Here is an 18,837-nt window from a genome sequence, read left to right as displayed (position 1 = left end):
AATTATTATCTTTACTTAGCGAACTATTTATACAGTTAACCTATCAGTAATAAATTTCAGAAGATTATTTTCAAGAAAGCAGATCCAAGCAGTACAATATTATTATACTGTACATATCCAAACAGTACATTTTATCATTATACTGTACATATACAGTAATGTATCAGTTTAACTTAACCGTGTTAACTTGCCTATGTTAATAAAGATAAAAGAAATATTGACATGTAAGGATATGTTTTCAAAATAATATAAATAGCTATTTTTCAACTAAGACTTTTTATTTGGAAAATGCAAATAAATACTAAATTTTACATATTTATATTTAATAACGTGGTACAGAAGTTGCAAAATGTGACAATTTAAGTACATTTAAGCGTACCTTTATGTTTATGATAAAGAGAAATATTAAATTGAAAAACACTATCTTGCATTTTTATTTTTATATACTGTTTGGTTTTGTAAGGAGCCAGCACCAAGGCCTGAAAGGCTCATTTTGTTAATTTGCTATTGCCATCGCTCATTTGAATCCAACGACTACAGAACTATTTTTGTCACATTACAGTTAGGGCATCCAGAGAAATTCAATCAAATCACATAAATTGTCATAAGCAAGGCCATTTCTATGGTAGTGGCCCACCAATATTTTTATTATCATGTCACCGTTATTTTTTATAGTCATTGACAATTGTAAATGCTATTTAAATATCTATAATTATGCACTTAACATGAAAATAAGACATAAGTGAATTCGACATTTTGTATCCAAGTTAATTAAATCTAATTCAATAATAATGCGAACATAAAACGCAGTATTACTGTAGTGTGTAACTTAACAACGAATCATAATTTTTTGTAGAAAATTTAAGCACACAGCAAATCTTTCATTTGAAAATGTCCTTTCTTCTGAAGAATATAAATATAATAATATATTCATAATACATTATAATTGATACTCACCTTTCTATATATAATCGTGCAAAAAGCAATTTTTAATTTCATTCCAATTAATTCTGTCATAATAAAATTAGTATTAAATGTAAACGAATAAACTGCAGTCACGCCAAAAAATCCAGCAACGGTTAAATAAATATTGTAGTGATTCCATTCCAACCTATTGTCAAAATAATATACCGTTAATCCTAAGAAGTGTACTTGGCCTGCGACTACTACTGTTTCCTGCAAATATACATAAATATCAGTTATTTTAAATAACATATTTATTTATTAATTATTTTAAATAACTGATATAGTTTTTTCGCTTAAACGTTAATATATGATTAACGTTTTGCGAAACAATTGTGAAGTACCTGAATCAATGTAAGTAAAATTAATGTTAAGAATTTCCATCCAACGAATCGTAATACAGCTTTCAATATGTTTGGATTGCTCTTCTGTTGTTCTTTGTTCCACTCTCTGAAAACAAAATTTCAATGAAACATAATAAATTTTAACAATATTTCTAATGAATATTTTAATATTTTTAAAATTTATCAGTTATTAATAACGCTTTTAATGCTATCATTTTATTATGTAAATACTGTATTTATTAATCCGGCACTTGTTAATATAAAGTCTGTCAATCAATAATTAGCCATAGTAGTATTCAATTGTGTTTGGACATGTAGTGTGATAAGATCTGAAGAAACAAGCGAAACCAATCTGAAGAGTGAGTCTGTGCAACGTTACTACATGTCATATCATAGCTGACGAGTATAAACTTAACTCAGCATAGTCATATATATATATATATATATATATATATATATATATATTCTAGCAGATGAGCCCAGGCAAAAAATAACAACACCAAAGATTAACTTTATATGTGCAAAATAATCTAATAGATTATTTTTCGTACTTGTAACCTTTCTCTTATATTACACTATAGTACTTGATTTATATAACTGCAAAGGTTATCTTACATGAGTGTTTATCACATCCCGTGACCAATGTAATACATTTTAAAAATTCTTTAAATTGTGTACAATAGAAAAATAAAAAAAATTTAAAATGTGTTAGATTGGTGTGATAAATCCTTACGTAAAATAACCTTTGTCGTTTTATAAATTAAATACTATAATATAACAATCATTAAAATGAAAACTATAAAAAGAGTTTGGTTATTTCAGTCTACATTTGTTACGTTTTTTCAGATACTCGGGCAGTACAAAATGACACAATTTCATTGGTCTGATAGACACAAATTAAAAATACAATTCACATATCATATTTTTCCTAATGTTAACTCTAAGAAAATGTAGCATTCACAGCTGAATATTAAATGGTAATATGCCAACCAATCAAATTTCGCGAAAAACGGACCAAATATCTAAACTCAACACACTCAAAAACCACTTAAAATACATTTTGTGCTCACCTGTAACCTTGTACATAATACCACCTTAATACGTAAATTTCGTATTCGAACACCACCATAATACTGATATGATAGAAAGGAAACACTGTTGGTGAAAGGGGTCAAAATAATAAGACCAAAAGTAGTCCTTGATCTTTTTCTTGAAAAAAGGATGGTCAATTACTACTAATTAATACCGGTTTACTATTAATAGTTGAAATGTGATTCGTGTTGGATGGGCTGTGATTGCCTCGCATGTGATCGAAGTTGCTAACCATCCACCTTTTTCTCAGTAACTGCAACTGATTATACCAACACACTTGAATTTTTTGCCGACCATAAATTCTTTTACTCTCTCAAACGTTTTCACGTACTTATTATAGGCCATCTTCAGGCTTACGATCTGAAAGACTTCATATAGATTGTTAATTAAAAAAAAATCTTTTAAAAATTCCAGAATAATTGATTCTATGAGATGATAAAGTGTTTATATTTTTAAACAGATTGCATCAACTACGTGGGAAGTACGTTTTCGTAAATATTGCGATTATAGAAAAATTATTGAGTTGCAATTTGAAGAAATTGTAGCCTATAAATTCTGACTGTCGTCCCCCATGCCTGTCTGTACTTCCTTAATCTCGAGAAAGGAATTAGGAAGATGAAAGTCTTGACCAGGTTTGAAAGTTCATGGTTAGGAGGCCCAAGTTAACCGTACGAACTTCTGGTATAAACCGGAAAGCACGTTACTTTCACTAAAAGTTTTACCTAAAAAAGTTAGACACTGACACGACTCTATTCCTAACAGGAAAAGTATGATGTTTATGAGCAAGACCACCACTACAAGAATTGAGAACATTGTGACAAAAAGTTGTAGCCCAACATTGTGACAATGTCACAATAAATAATCTCACGTTAGAACTAGTTTGTTTCACCGTGCCCGAACCTACTACTAACTACCAGTGTTCAGTGAATTTATCCACTCGGCTACTGGAGGAAACTTATTCGAATTAAAAAAGTACAGTTCAGAAATGAAAAACCTGAGTTGTTAGATGTGCAAAATTAAAAACTAAAAAACTATTTACAGACTTTCACACGCTTAAACACTTTTGTTTCCATGCAGGAAAGTGCTATATGTTACCTGTCTTAATAATGGTTTAGCGAGTCTATATCATTTTCCAGTAATTAAGTGAATAATATGTATATTTTTTCAAATTATATACTTTTTTGTAAGAGTTATAAATCCCTTAATTATGGGCCTCCTATACAGGTATACCTCGAGTTACGTCGTTCTCGATTATATGTCGTTTGTCAAGAAAGTATATGGAAAAATAAAAATTAAGTCATTTTATTCGACTTTACCTCCATCCGCCACAAATATTGAAGTCGTAATATCACTGGAAAAGCGTTAAAAGCACATAAAATTATATTAAAATATGTACATTTACAGTAAACGTTAATACAATCATCATAAATCCTAAAGAACGAAACATGAAAACATCTGTGTTTCTGTGTTGTTATCTTATTTAGTGGTCTTTAAGTGCTCATTATTGGCGTTTTCCACGGTAGTTTCAATATCTGCCGTTTGGCGTCGTTGTCAGCGCCACTCGATAAGAAGGTCAGGACACGCTCCCGTGATTCTATGCGGCAGCAGCCATTTTGAGACTTATCGATTGAGCTCACTACACATGGTTCCTGTGTGAGTTGACTATTATTACATATATACGTACTCAAAACGTTAAACAATGGGTTATTGTGTAGCACCTAATTGTAAAAGTAAGTCTACGACGTTCGATTGTTCAGATTTCCTGCAGATAAGCAGAGGAAAGCGAAATGGGTGCAGAACTGCAGACAGGATAAGTGGCAGCCAACTGAACATTCTAAACTATGTAAGGTTAGTGTATATCATGTATTATTCTATAGGTACTGTCTTTGAAATGTATACGTGAGCTCACATTAAATTATTTGTTGTTCAGCATCATTTCGAAGAATCTCAGTTTGAACTGTTAATCGCAACTTTTCTGTTAGTGAGATTACATATTTTTGCCAGAGATATCAACAGGGCTTTGAATGTAAAAAGACTGTATGGAAGCAAAAGCTCTTTTGTGCGTACTTCTGCCTCCAAAAATAGAGTTTTATTATATTTGTATCCTGTGTGTTTACAGAGAAAGAAGTTATGTCTCAGATAAACTCTGTTAAAAATATCATTAAATTGTGTTTAATATTATCCTTTTTGATTAAATTTTATGTAATTAGGAAAATTTGACGCTTAAGCCTTTCTAAAGCCAAAAATGTTCATTGGTTAAACGTTGGTCCAATATTTATTTCTTTAATGCATTAATATTGTATTGGTAAATGCTATAAAATAAAATTTTGAATAACTTCATTGTATATTCTTTATCATACTTTAAATTTTTTTTTATGTTATTGCATTACTTTACGAAGTGCTTATATATGTAATTGCATCAGTTTTAGCACCTATTTAATTAGTTTCAATCACGACAGCAAATGATATGGATGATTGTTTCTTTTAAACTACTGACAACTATTAATCATCTAAAATTATTATTACATTTTTGACTGGAAATCACTGGATTTATGCAATTTTAGTTTAATTGATGTCGTATAAAACTGACTGCTCATACAAGTTTGCTTAAAACATACGACTCAAAATACCCCAAAATGGCGGCTCAAGAAGTAGGTCACGCGTGTTCTGACCTTTTATACAGACCTTGCTCGATATTGGTAAATTTAACATTTAATAATTAATTAATTTTTTACTATCGCAAAATAATTTTAATAACTGTATTTCTTATTTAACCTTTAAAAATCATCTTATTTTATAATGTCTTAGAAAAACCACATTCACAAATAAAAAGTCAGCGAGGTACTGTAAACGTCACCAAATTGTAAACATGTACATTTACAAGTATGTACTGTACATATACAAGTATACGTAAATTTAGATGACATATTTTCTATACTATATTAAAAACTAAAATTTATTTGTTTGTAAGCTTAAAATAGATTCTTATTAACCATATATTATTAAAAATGCATTTATAAATAAAATACAAAACTGGGAACGGTAATTTGCGGTTTAGCCTAGTGACAAGTAAATTTGATTTATGTCGTTTTTCCACTTGTCGCCTCTCCTAGAACCAATTACCGACATAAGGTGTGGTATACCTGTAATCATACCTTGTATTTAGCTTTTGTGTTATACTCTCATAGATTTTTGTACATGTTATGGACCAAGTGATTAACCTCTTAACAGTGGAACAGTCGGACGCCGAGCTACCAGTTAATTGTGGAGGTAAACCGTGGGAAAATGTTTAACAATTTTCCCACGCGTTTTTCTCGTTTCCGTTTAGGAAAAAAAAAATTTTAAACAGTTACGTCTTGTAAAGAAAAAATCGTTCTTTATTGTCACATAATTTTTTTATATGTGAATTTTTTTCGCGGTAAGTTTTTTGCTAAAAATTTTTTTTCAAATTTATATTAAATTCTTTTTTGATTTTCTATCTGATACAATTTTTTCAAAAGTTTTTAATTTATTTTCAATTTTCTATAATTTTTTAAAGTTTTAGGCATTTAAGTCATGACGATTTTTTTCAACCTTCGAATCAAATTCAAGAAAATGTAATTGACAGTTAACGAATTTCATCCAAAACAATAGATGACGTAAAAGTTGTTACGTTTACAACTACGACGCCTGGCGGCCTTTCCCCCCAGACTGAAATGTGGATGAAGATCGTCTCGTGTTCTACTTTCTGTAGAAGTGACGTAATCATTCTAAATAAAAGAAAATTTCAGTATATCGTTTATTTAAAATTTTAAAATTCCTTGTTCAAATTTACACTGAAATATTAAAGCAAATTAAAATATTAGCATTTTGTAAATAAACTTACTTGACATATAATAAATTTAAATAAATTAATCTTTAAGAAACAACAAAACAATAAAAAAATGTAGAAATATTTTTATATTCATCTTCACATTTATAACATATGTTATCGTCATTGACCGATATTTAATTTTAAAAACAATTTTCACAATTGGCATGCATCAGAAAAAGAAAGCATAACTTCCCTAAAATACACTTCATTGAGAAGGTCCGCTTCACTCTGAAAAAGCCGACAGTTTTATGTCAGAAATCCAATGTGTGACCTACTTTCTCTAACGTAGTAAAACAAAGTAAGTTGCAGTACAACAATACACATAAACACAAATAAATTAGTAGCTCAATAATACATACTTTCATTTATATCCATATGTTATATCCAAAAGTCAGTTCTCCCAAATTGTCGAAAAATAAATTATTTTCAACTTTTCTTTTTGTAAAGTAGCATATTCTGAAAAACAAGTTCTATATTCAGCGTAAAATTTCCACCTTTTATCCGTTAAAAACAACACAAAATGTATGGATCCACGTAATAAAAAATTATTGCAGTGAACTTCGAAAAAACCAGAAACACAGATACACCAGACTGCACTGTACAAAATTTTGCCACGAACTGATTCATATTTTAATGCACCTGTGAATAATTTCATCACATGACGAAAAGTTTTTGAATAAAAGCTAAAAGTTTTTAAAAATTCTTTCATAAAATCCGATGAATTTAATTAATACACAATAACTAGATCTGTTTAATAAAGATTAATAATTTTCCATTATAATTATGCAAATTAGATATAAAAAAGATCATCGCGCAAATTCTCCTGCGAACCATGGATGACTCTTACGTCATCTGGATTGAAGTTTCCTGCAAAATAGTGAAAATTTTTATATAATTATTTTACTAATCCAGCCAAATTTAAATAATATAAAATGTCTAGATCTGTTTAATAAAGATTAGTAATGTACTATCATTAATATGCAAATTAGATATGACAAAGATCACTGTGGGAAAATTACCGCCAAGATAAAAATAGCTTTCAGTCACGTGATCACCAAGAAATACGCCTTAAATTTAATGTTTGTGTACAAATTAATACATTTTAACTAATGTCAATGTTTAAAATTTAATGTTTCTGTAAAAATTAGTAAATTGTAACAAATTTCATCAAAGACAACAGAATAATTTTCAGCTTATAAAAACTCTACAATAAATGATTATTTCTTCGAAAGACGTCGATATGCACGAATAAATAATAAATATACAATAATGCTTTTATCCATTTTAAGTGGATATTGTAAAAATTAAGCTATTTAATTTGTTTGGCTTTTATAATTTAGTTTCCGAATATTTTACTGTGAAATTCCATTTAGTAAACAGAAACAAAGACAAGCTATTAATTATAAACAGGACAATAGAATAATTTTTACGTAAATTGAGTGAAAATACAGAAAAAAACAAATTATATCAAAGATGGAGACAAACAAGCTTACATCCCCAGAACAGAGCTTATAATTTGTTGTCAATTTCAGTCTGTTCCTACTTCGACTGTTTTATGTTGGTAAAAAGTTAATGTTTTAAGATGTTCTTAGTGAAGAAACATAAAAGTATCGAAATATAATATTCACACACACAAAAATATTTATGTATGTCGACATTAGAAATTTAAAATCAATTATAGAATGTCCTGGATAGAGATATCCTGTGATTGTCTGTTTCTTCTGTCTTATTTTGTTTTTCTACGTGAAAATAAGATATCTTTTATAACTATTGATAATATAAACATTTTGTTTCTTTATATATTACTTCAATTACAGCTGCAAACTTTAACACATGGAGCATGTGAGAAAGTATTATTGTATAGATTATTATATTTTTATGAATACAACTGAGACTCGTGACAATATATATTAACCTACTTTAAGTGTCAATATTTTATTTAGAATCATTTTAAACGTTATTATTACATCAAATTATGAAATGGAATGTTCCAAGTATAGGAGTAAGAGGGAGGGGAAAGAAGCCATGCGTGGGGAAAAAATGAGTTTTTATCTAAATTATAATAAAATTTACTTATATTTACGATAAATATCGATAATTTTCTTTTGGAGAAATGTATCTTGATAAAATTAATTATCTATATGAATGAAACTTTCAATAATACATTAGTTACAATGACTGACGTTCCTTTCTTACCCTTTTGTAGTATGTCTTATTATTAAACATAGTTTCCTAGATTATAATGTGTAAAAAAAAAATGGAAAATTCTGTTAATTTGTAAACGCAGATACTATCACATAACAAGCATACTGTATCCTCTGTATATTTAAAGTCAGTTATTCGCGATTGAATTTTTCTAAATAAGCCTGTTTAATCCGTAATTTATTTGACAGAAAGAAATTGTTTATGGCCGTATTTTATTTATATAATGTTTTTCTCGTGATATTATTTCTAATATCGGAAAAAAATATACATTTCTAATATGGACATACATCAATATTTTTAATTCTGAATATTATATTTCGATACTTTTATCTTTCTTCACTAACAACAAAGTACTTTTATTTTAAAAAAATAACTTTTTACCAACATAAAACAGTCGAAGTAGGAACAGGCTGAAATTGACAACAAATTATAAGCTCTGTTCTGGGGATGTAAGCTTGTTTGTCCCATCTTTGATATAATTCGTTTTTTTCTGTATTTTCACTCAATTTACGTAAAAATTATTCTATTGTCCTGTTTATAATTAATAGCTTGTCTTTGTTTCTGTTTACTAAATGGAATTTCACAGTAAAATATTCGGAAACTAAATTATAAAAGCCAAACAAATTAAATAGCTTAATTTTTACAATATCCACTTAAAATGGATAAAAGCATTATTGTATATTTATTATTTATTCGTGCATATCGACGTCTTTCGAAGAAATAATCATTTATTGTAGAGTTTTTATAAGCTGAAAATTATTCTGTTGTCTTTGATGAAATTTGTTACAATTTACTAATTTTTACAGAAACATTAAATTTTAAACGATGACATTAGTTAAAATGTATTAATTTGTACACAAACATTAAATTTAAGGCGTATTTCTTGGTGATCACGTGACCGAAAGCTATTTTTATCTTGGCGGGAATTTTCCCACAGTGATCTTTGTCATATCTAATTTGCATATTAATGATAGTACATTACTAATCTTTATTAAACAGATCTAGACATTTTATATTATTTAAATTTGGCTGGATTAGTAAAATAATTATATAAAAATTTTCACTATTTTGCAGGAAACTTCAATCCAGATGACGTAAGAGTCATCCATGGTTCGCAGGAGAATTTGCGCGATGATCTTTTTTATATCTAATTTGCATAATTATAATGGAAAATTATTAATCTTTATTAAACAGATCTAGTTATTGTGTATTAATTAAATTCATCGGATTTTATGAAAGAATTTTTAAAAACTTTTAGCTTTTATTCAAAAACTTTTCGTCATGTGATAAAATTATTCACAGGTGCATTAAAATATGAATCAGTTCGTCGCAAAATTTTGTACAGTGCAGTCTGGTGTATCTGTGTTTCTGGTTTTTTCAAAGTTCACTGCAATAATTTTTTATTACGTGGATCCATACATTTTGTGTTGTTTTTAACGGATAAAAGGTGGAAATTTTACGCTGAATATAGAACTTGTTTTTCAGAATATGCTACTTTACAAAAAGAAAAGTTGAAAATAATTTATTTTTCGACAATTTGGGAGAACTGACTTTTGGATATAACATATGGATATAAATGAAAGTATGTATTATTGAGCTACTAATTTATTTGTGTTTATGTGTATTGTTGTACTGCAACTTACTTTGTTTTACTACGTTAGAGAAAGTATCATTGGTCACACATCGGATCGCTGACATTTATACAGAAAAATTTATACTTGAAGAATTTTGTTTTGATAATTATTGCCTAGGGTTTATGTCGAAAATATTTTTCATTTATATTTGTAATTACAGTTAATTCGAATAGTAATGGCGCTTAAATATTTATAGGATTAATTGAAGTTTTCGAATTTTGTTTGAGGAAACTGAGGAAGGCAAGAGTATCGACAGTTGTATAATGAACTGAATTTAAGTAAATTAGATGACTTTGTATGTTTCGATGTAGTTTTTTATAATATTACGATATACGAACTTTCGATTTTGTAAATTGTATTATACTAAAAAATAAAGTTTTTCGTTATTCTCCTACTTAATGATGTATTTATAATGTTTCTGAACTAAATAATACTTATTAAATTGAGATCCAAGCTTTACAAAGTACTATGAATATTAGAGAAGACCGTTTTACTATAAACTACTACGTCTTACTACAGCTTACTCTAATGTTGATTCTACGAAAAGTAGATCAGACAAGAACCGTTAGACTAATGACGTAGGCTGTTTACTTTTTCCGGTTGCATCGGTGCACTCCCGGTAGCGTCATTTACAGAAGTCACACCTACTTTTTTCTGACGCGAGCCAATTAGGAATATTAATTTTTTTAACCAATCAGATGACGGCGGGAGATTTAAATTCGATTTATGTCGATAGATGGCCGTCTAAAATTTCATATTTATTTTAATTTTCTCTCTTTTATTGTAATTTCTCGAGAACTAAAGGATATTCCAAAACAAAGTTGGAGAACCCAACTACTCGTGAAAATTCTACGACTTGACGAAATGGTCCAGGTATTTTATAAGAATTTTTTAATCGGCCATTATGAATAATGACTAAAATGGGCACACAGTCTGATAAATATTGATTAATTTATCAAATTGACCAGTCATTATGAATACTGTTATCACCTAGTCGGGCAAAGTGATAACAATATGTTGAGGAGGGATCAGGGATCATCCAACATATGCTTGCCAACCAGCACTCACATCTGAGTTGCACGTGTGTATTGGGTTTAGTAGTATCGAATTTTAAATTTATGTGAATAGTTAACCATGTGCGACAATTTAATTTGATTAAAAAACTCCACTCGTTTCATTTAGAAATATTTAGTTTTTGTAAATTATTTCAAAGTATTTTAAAAAAGATGCAATCTTTTAAAACTCAGTACTATTAACTATATTAATTAATATATTCTTTTTGTTCTTTTCTATATAAATTTCTTTCATAACTTCTAAACATTCCTCGAACAAATAATATAATTTATTACTAACTTCATTAATTCTTCTATCCTCGTCAACAATTATAAAACCAAATTTTCCATCTCCTTTCCATATTTCATCGTTAACTTTAAAATAACGTAAAACAATAGGGAAATTATCAGGAATATCGAAAGAAAAATTATTTATTGCAGCAATACAGATATCTATAGACTTGTACAAATGAGGAGAAACAGAATAATTTCTGTAACCGTCTTAAGTAATAATAAAACCATGTGTCTCCATAATTGCAACTTTCAATGTTAATATTAAAAATAAATTCTAACGTTTCATAAAACTTTATTTTTATCAAAAACCGACCAATCGTATATTTTCTATAAAATAATTCATAATCGAAACAAAAATTAGTTTATAAAGTAAATTAGGAAAAATAATTAATTTTTAAAAACATTTAATAATTAATACAGAAACTTTGCATTATTGTTACAGATTTGAATTAAATTAATTTTATTTGAATTAGAAAATTAAGTTTGTGATCAAAGCTTTCCAAACCACTACTACTCATATTGCATAAAAAAATACTCCTAGAGCATTATTTGTTATAGCTGAAACTGTCTTAAACAACACTTACAGGTAAAAACGTGTAAAAGTATTTTCAATAAAAATAATTGAAAATTTAAATATGATATAATTACATAATGTAACAGAAATGTTTAACGGACAATCCTAATTGCTTAATATTTCTACCAACTCATTTCATAACAATTACCTAAGTCACAGGTAAAAACTAAAATACCTAATTTATCTATATTCACAGTTTCATTACACGTGATGAGAAGTCTTGTGATTTAACAGAATAATATACTCATTACTCGTTCAGATAGTTTAGACAAGTGTTCAGTTTAATCAGAAATAAACATAAGAAGTTGGTTCACTTACTTCTGAAGCATATTTCCAAGATACTCTGAAGTATCTGTTTTGGAAATTTCATATAAATCTTCTTCTGTTAAAAGGCGCTTTGTTCCTTTGATTATTATTGGAAAAAGCCAACTGAAAAATAAATAAATTATTTTTTATTTTTTATTACAATTATTTTTTACATATTCTTATCATTAAATCTCTTGAAAGACGATAAATAATATTTATAAATACATATGTGAAGACCCTAAAATCGCGTCTAAATCGTGATTATTTACAAAATCGCTATGACGGAATTTCGGAAGTTCAACCGAACCGAGAACACGTGTCAGGCAGTAAACTTGACCGAAGTGAAGCACTTGTGTTAAAACAAACGCGACACGGTGATAGACAATGGGGAACGTCCAACAAGGAGAGAAGAGCTTTCTCAGTGTGCTCGTATATAAGAGTCGCGATGTACACAATCAAAGAAAAACAACAAGGACACCTGTTGTTTTTCTTTGATTTTGAACATCGCGACTCTTATGTTGTTTTTATGGACAAGGACACCTGTTAAATCATGTGATCCCGGGACCGTCTTGAGAACGGGGAGGCGGACACAGAACATCTGGCTGATCAGTCTAGTCAGATGACCAAGAGAGGGGCAAATGGTGTAAATTATTAGGGTAGCTGCCAACGTTCGAGCGCCGTCCCCGGCCAAACTTGGTTTTTGTCTTGCTTAGAAACAATAGACTGACCAATCAGGAAAAGGAGAAAAGATCCAAGATTAATCAACAAGTGAAGATTCGAGGAAAAATCGTATAAAAATCCCCGAATCATGGTCAGAAGAGCGAGACAACGGGACTTTCTATCAGGAAGTAAACGACAGATCTCAAATCAGCCTCCTTCTTACGCCGACGTCTGTCACCAACCCCTCGGACTTTTCTGCCTGATTGCCTTGGGGCTCCACCAATGACTTCGACATTCCACTTCCAATTGCCGTCATCCAGTGCTCCTTCCATCGTACACGATCTAGATTACACTGTGTGTTGTGCTATTGAAAGTTTACTTTAATATCAAAATAAATGTTTTGATAATTGTAAGACATTTGTCATCTTTGCCTCTGCTGCAACCACCCACATACGATTGGTCCTTAGGCTTTTTCCTAACGTGCAATTAACTTATTGCCCCTAAATGTTGTTAACTTACAGTGGTGTCAGAAGTTGGATTTTTAAGCCTAGTCTACACCATTGCTAAACTTACATTGGTGTCAAAAGCACGGGATTTAATACTCCCACAAAACTTCAGTAAGTTACGCAGACAAAGAGTTTTTTTAACAAGTGGATCCAATGATGGAGGAAGATTCAAGTGTCCCGACATGACTTCGTGACAGTGGCAGTGGCTTTCTTTTCCTCCTTTTCCGCGTTTGGAGGATTGATCCCGACGTTTTTGGGAAAAACAGCGCGTGTCACCAATTTCTTTGATAAGTTGGGAGAAATTGCTAGTCTGGCGCGATGGACTTCTCGGCAGTACCTGAGCATAGCCAAGTGCAAGCTCACAGGTGTAGCCCAAGACTTTGCATGGCGCGACCTCAGCATGAAGAGCGTAACGGAGTTTGACACTTTACGGAAGCTGGTAGTCCAGCGTTTTGACGAAAAACCTTACATACGTGTTTAAAAATTCCATACGTGCTCTCAAAAGAGAGACAAGATGGTCCAGGAATTCGCGGTTTGCTTGTAATTTCTCGCTAGCACAACAAGCATAAATCAGATGGGAGCGAACGAAGAGGAGAACGCAATTATCAAACGCTGCCAATACCGGGAGCTGGACGAAAAATTGCGCGTTCAGTTCCTACATGGCTTAACTGACAAGCTAAAAAGAAGAGTCATGACACACGACCCTGCAACTTTCGCCGAGGCATTAAGAATAGCTATTCGCGAAAAAACGATAGATCAATTGGCGGAAAGACTCAAAATTCAATTGCCGGCATCACTGATGCAGTAGAGGGCCACAACACGCTGGCAGAAGAACCCAACTCACGAAGAGAATCGGCCCTCGACGCAAAAATCGCACAACTTTCGAAGTAATTAGCGACAATAGGAAAAAGACTCGATCAATCGCCCGCGCCTAAGCCAATAAACAATTTCCAAAGAGGTGAGCCCCCGCAAACAAACCGGATGCATGGAACTGATAGAGCGAATGATGGGTTGCGAAATTCGCGGCATCCCCTGAGCCCGCAGCGACGCCCACCGCAACAATTTTCCCCGCGATCTCAGCCCGCTAATTCGCAAGGACAACCCCACAAGCGAGATGGGTTGACATTTCAACAATAAGATATTCAATTTAATAAATGTTATAACATAATCGAGATGGGTTAATAATAATAATAATAATAATAAGTGCAGAGCCCAAACAGAAGTTGAAAGCTGAAATTTGGTAAACAGTTAGGGTACGCAATATCAATGCATACTAAGAAGAAATTTTTCGAAATCAGTTAAAGATTACCCTGAATAACTTAGCTCCTACTGTACTATTTTAGATGTGGTATTTTGCGTTTTTGCGAGAAATCGAACATATTTTTAGACCTATCTAAAAATGCTCTAATTAGTCTCGGAAGAGGGGGACATAATTCTTGCACCCAGTGAAAACGAGTAAGATCGCCTATGATCTAATATTCTTAATCTTTGCTTTCGTTAGTTTTTGCCCAAGCAACGTCAGGTTCATCTAGTATAAATATAATAATAAAACAAAATATAATTCTTTAAGTACGGAGTATCTAATAATATTTACTACATATTATATAAACTGTATTGACAAAATGTAAGCAAGTTTAGTTTTATAACAAATACGTAAAAGTACATAAGAAAACTTGTTTTGTTTTCTCGCTTTTTCGTTTGCGAATCGGTCAATCACTTTTTTCAGATCAAGTTGACAAGCTATTGTTTTCTCAGTTGATATAGTCAGGGGCAGATCTAGATTTTTCGGGGCCTGGGGCTTATTGAAGTCCAATGGAAACCCATTTTTTGTTAATACAGATAATACTCTAAATTATCAATATTATATTATTATTATTATTATTATTAATTATTTTTTACTATACGATAAATGCTCATTGTTAATGAAAAAGTATTAAAAATTTACAATGATAATTCAATTTTTGTGGGTCCTTGACACTTGGGGGCCCAGGTCTTAAGCCCCATTAATCCCTATGTAGCTCCATCCCTGGATATAGTAACCAGAGTTAAGACAGTGTTGTGACATGCTGCTTCTTAAATAAATTTTGATTAATTTTAGTTTTGAAAATCTTCGTTTTGCTGTTGTCGTGGTCGCCCGTAAAGTTAAAAAAAAATGAGGCATGCTGCAATAATGTCGGAAAACCTATTTGAGGCTGCGGCGTAAAATAAAAGTAGTTCAGCAATTTCGCTTATAGAAGTAATTTCTTTCACCTGACTATAAAAACACATTTTAAATTAAAGCATACCTTAAATATAAATTATAAACAAGTTATTTTAAAAGTATTTATCTCATAGCTATTTTTAAAACAAAACATCCTTCAAATATCCCCGATTAATTGCCACGTGAATAAGCGATATTTAAATTATCCAATGCATATTGTCAACAACTGAATTCTTATCATGACGAATTCAAAACGTAAATTAAATGAAGTTTTCTAGCGTTAAATATTTTTTCTTCTTATAAATTTATATACACCTATCCCTCGATTTACATGGAAGATAGGTTCCTGAGAAAAACGTGTAAATCGAATTTGTATCTTTTTGAATGTAAAATCGTGTAAATCGAAAAGTATGCAAAAAACGCATAATTTCGTTGTTTATTAATTATGAATTTTTTTCAATTTTTTAAAGGTACATAAATCAAACAAAAATATTGAAAGGCAAAAAAATATATTCTTTTATTAATTAAATACAAAGTACAAAGGAACAAAAAATAAAATCTGAAAGATTCATAAAAATGTAATGTAATTGTGTAATGTAATGTAATGTAATGTAAAAAATGTAATTAAAAATAATGTAATCGTTTGTTACTTATGAATATGAAAAATTAAAATTTTCTGGTTTAAAAACTATGCAACTTCGTGCGTATGAGGGAGTACCCTATATCGGTTTATCGGTTACTATTTGACGGATTGAAATAAAACTGCCACCTAGTATCTTAAATATCAACTATAACATATAATTAAGGTGGATTGGAATATAGATGTAAATTAGAGTTAAAAATTGTTCTTTTTGATCATAGCCAGTTTATTTTCTACATATATTTTTTAAACCGTGTAAAAGCGAAAACGTGTAAAAAAAGTACCGTGTAAAACGAGGGATAGGAGTATTATATTATTGTTATTTAATAATATAATATATATTACATTTATATATTATATAACTCAAAAAGGAAATAATTTTTTTTTCATTCTTAAAACTTATTCTTTAGTTTTACAAATCATTCTTTTAGTAAATTGCGTTATAAATGTAGGTGTGAAATATTATTAATATGCGTAATTCGACGTTCGTTCTTTGTAAGATCGCATATAAAAATTTTTATCTTGATAATACATGGTTCAAAGTGTTAATGACAAATTTCCGTTACAATGCAAAAATATATTTTATTGTATGAGTAGCCAGCTTTTACCTAAATTATATATGATACCTTTGTCAGTTCTCAGAAGAAAGTTAAACTTAATGAAAATAACAGTATAATTATGCAAGGCCATCATAATATATCTTAACTTAAATTCCTTATATAAACTTTGATTTTTCTTCTGCATCAATATTTATATAAGATCTTATGGAGAAATAAAAGTTTAGTAAAATATATACTGTATCAATAGATAAATAATAAAGTTGACTTTTGAACTATATTTGGAATAAAAATGATAATAGAATAAAAACTCACCCAATATCAACTATAACAATGTATAATTGTTTGACACAGAAAATATTTAAAGTTATATCTATTCAAATTCTCTCAAATACACATAAAAAATATACATTATCAACATATAAGTTTCACAATATTGTGCAAGCAGCAGGTTTTGCTGTTGATTCTCCGGTTCGGTAACATTAAAACAATTAAATACAAAAATAATAGAAAATTTATGGACATACTTATAAAAATTAATGACGTTATACAAATGCAGCAACGAGTTGCTTAACTTTCCTGGTAACATTTGATAACGCCATCTGTTATGACATTTTATTAAAACACGCCTATTTATATTTTTAGTTTTTGTCATTCGATCCTACTGATCTTTAGAACTAAGCAGACAAACACGAACAGTAACAAAAAAACTTTATTAAAAAGGTGAGAACTGTCACCGACATCCTCGGCCAACATCCAGGCAAAAAACCCGCGAACTTTCGCGCTTCTTTTTTTACAAGTTGCCAGCCAACATCTCGTTGGCAAGTGTTGCCAGGCAGTGTTCGGGATCTCTGGCGCTGGTGGCCACAAGTTATTATAAAATGACAAAAAACTTTTTTCACAGTAGAGTTGAAAGTTACAAAATATTAATTTCGACTTTACTCGAGATTTGAGACACAACTTTTTTATGTCCCCCTCGGCTATTAATAACCACAATTTAATAGCATCAATTCTCCTAATAATCACATTTCCTTGAGAAATCTCAAAAATTTTTGACAAAAAGCACAGAAGTAAATTAGCTTCAAACAGGGTGGACAAAGTCGCGCCTTGCACATACATATACACTAACATCCATACATACAAGAAAAACTCTAAGTTTTTTGCATTTCTCGACGTTTAATTTTGTCCTGAGTCCAAAAATTAAAATTATTAAGAGAGATCATTTTTGACCGATCCCTATACTTTTCTTTGTTTTTTTTTTTTTTTTTTAACTGCAGCTTTTGTTCAGAACTAAAGTCACATCATTAAAGAGTTTACTAAACAATTATTAAAATGTTTAAATAATTTTACATACCAAAAAAACGCACGAGAGAAAACACCAGCTGAATCAAATGGGTTACTCTTCTGTTTATTCTCCATTCCGTATTAATATCTAGCATGTAAAGATAAGTTATTAACTGCGTCTAGAGTATTACTCATTAAATCTGTATGTCTATTGCATATTTTATAATTCAGATACCGTGTTAAAGTGTAAAGGTTTATTAAGTTATTTATATTCAAAAAACCTTGAAATAATAAACAGTTTAATTATGATATTCAAAGAAAGATTTGTTACTGATATAGTATAAACATTTCATATTTTTGTATGCTTAAAATATTACACTACATATAAAGAGGTGAATTGTGTGAAAATTGATAAATGTATTAATTTAATTATTATATATATTAAAAGAAGCTAGCGAGCAATTACTTCAATTCGATATTATATTTATGTAGAAATAATCAAAATTTAGTCAATGCTGCAAATAAATTACTATTTACATAAGTTCTATTTAATTCACTAAATATATGATGAAATTAAGTATAGTGATTACGGTTATTCTCTACACATAATTTTTTTTAAACGACGTCATCATTATTAACTTCATTCAAGTGTGTGAAGCCATCTGGTATTTTT

The 18,837-nt window shown here is 29.9% G+C and overlaps 1 protein-coding gene across 1 annotated transcript in view; it reads right to left on the bottom strand.

The window, feature by feature from the left end:
- Positions 1-18,324, bottom strand: part of LOC136977303 (ATP-binding cassette sub-family C member 4-like) — a 158,352-nt gene extending 140,028 nt beyond the window's left edge. The window contains exons 1-4 of the mRNA XM_067272777.1: positions 18,235-18,324; positions 12,330-12,440; positions 1,308-1,413; positions 958-1,176 (exon numbers count right to left, since the gene is read on the bottom strand). Of these exons, the coding sequence (XP_067128878.1) occupies positions 958-1,176; positions 1,308-1,413; positions 12,330-12,440; positions 18,235-18,299 (501 nt within the window). The 5' untranslated portion in view covers positions 18,300-18,324. The remainder of the gene's footprint in view (positions 1-957; positions 1,177-1,307; positions 1,414-12,329; positions 12,441-18,234) is intronic.
- Between the last annotated feature and the right edge of the window lie 513 nt (positions 18,325-18,837).

The sequence above is a fragment of the Centruroides vittatus genome, unplaced genomic scaffold, assembly GCF_030686945.1.
Source record: "Centruroides vittatus isolate TY-2023 unplaced genomic scaffold, ASM3068694v2 contig_453, whole genome shotgun sequence".
Lineage (NCBI taxonomy): Eukaryota > Metazoa > Arthropoda > Arachnida > Scorpiones > Buthidae > Centruroides > Centruroides vittatus.
This window is presented reverse-complemented; position numbering and strand designations above follow the sequence as displayed.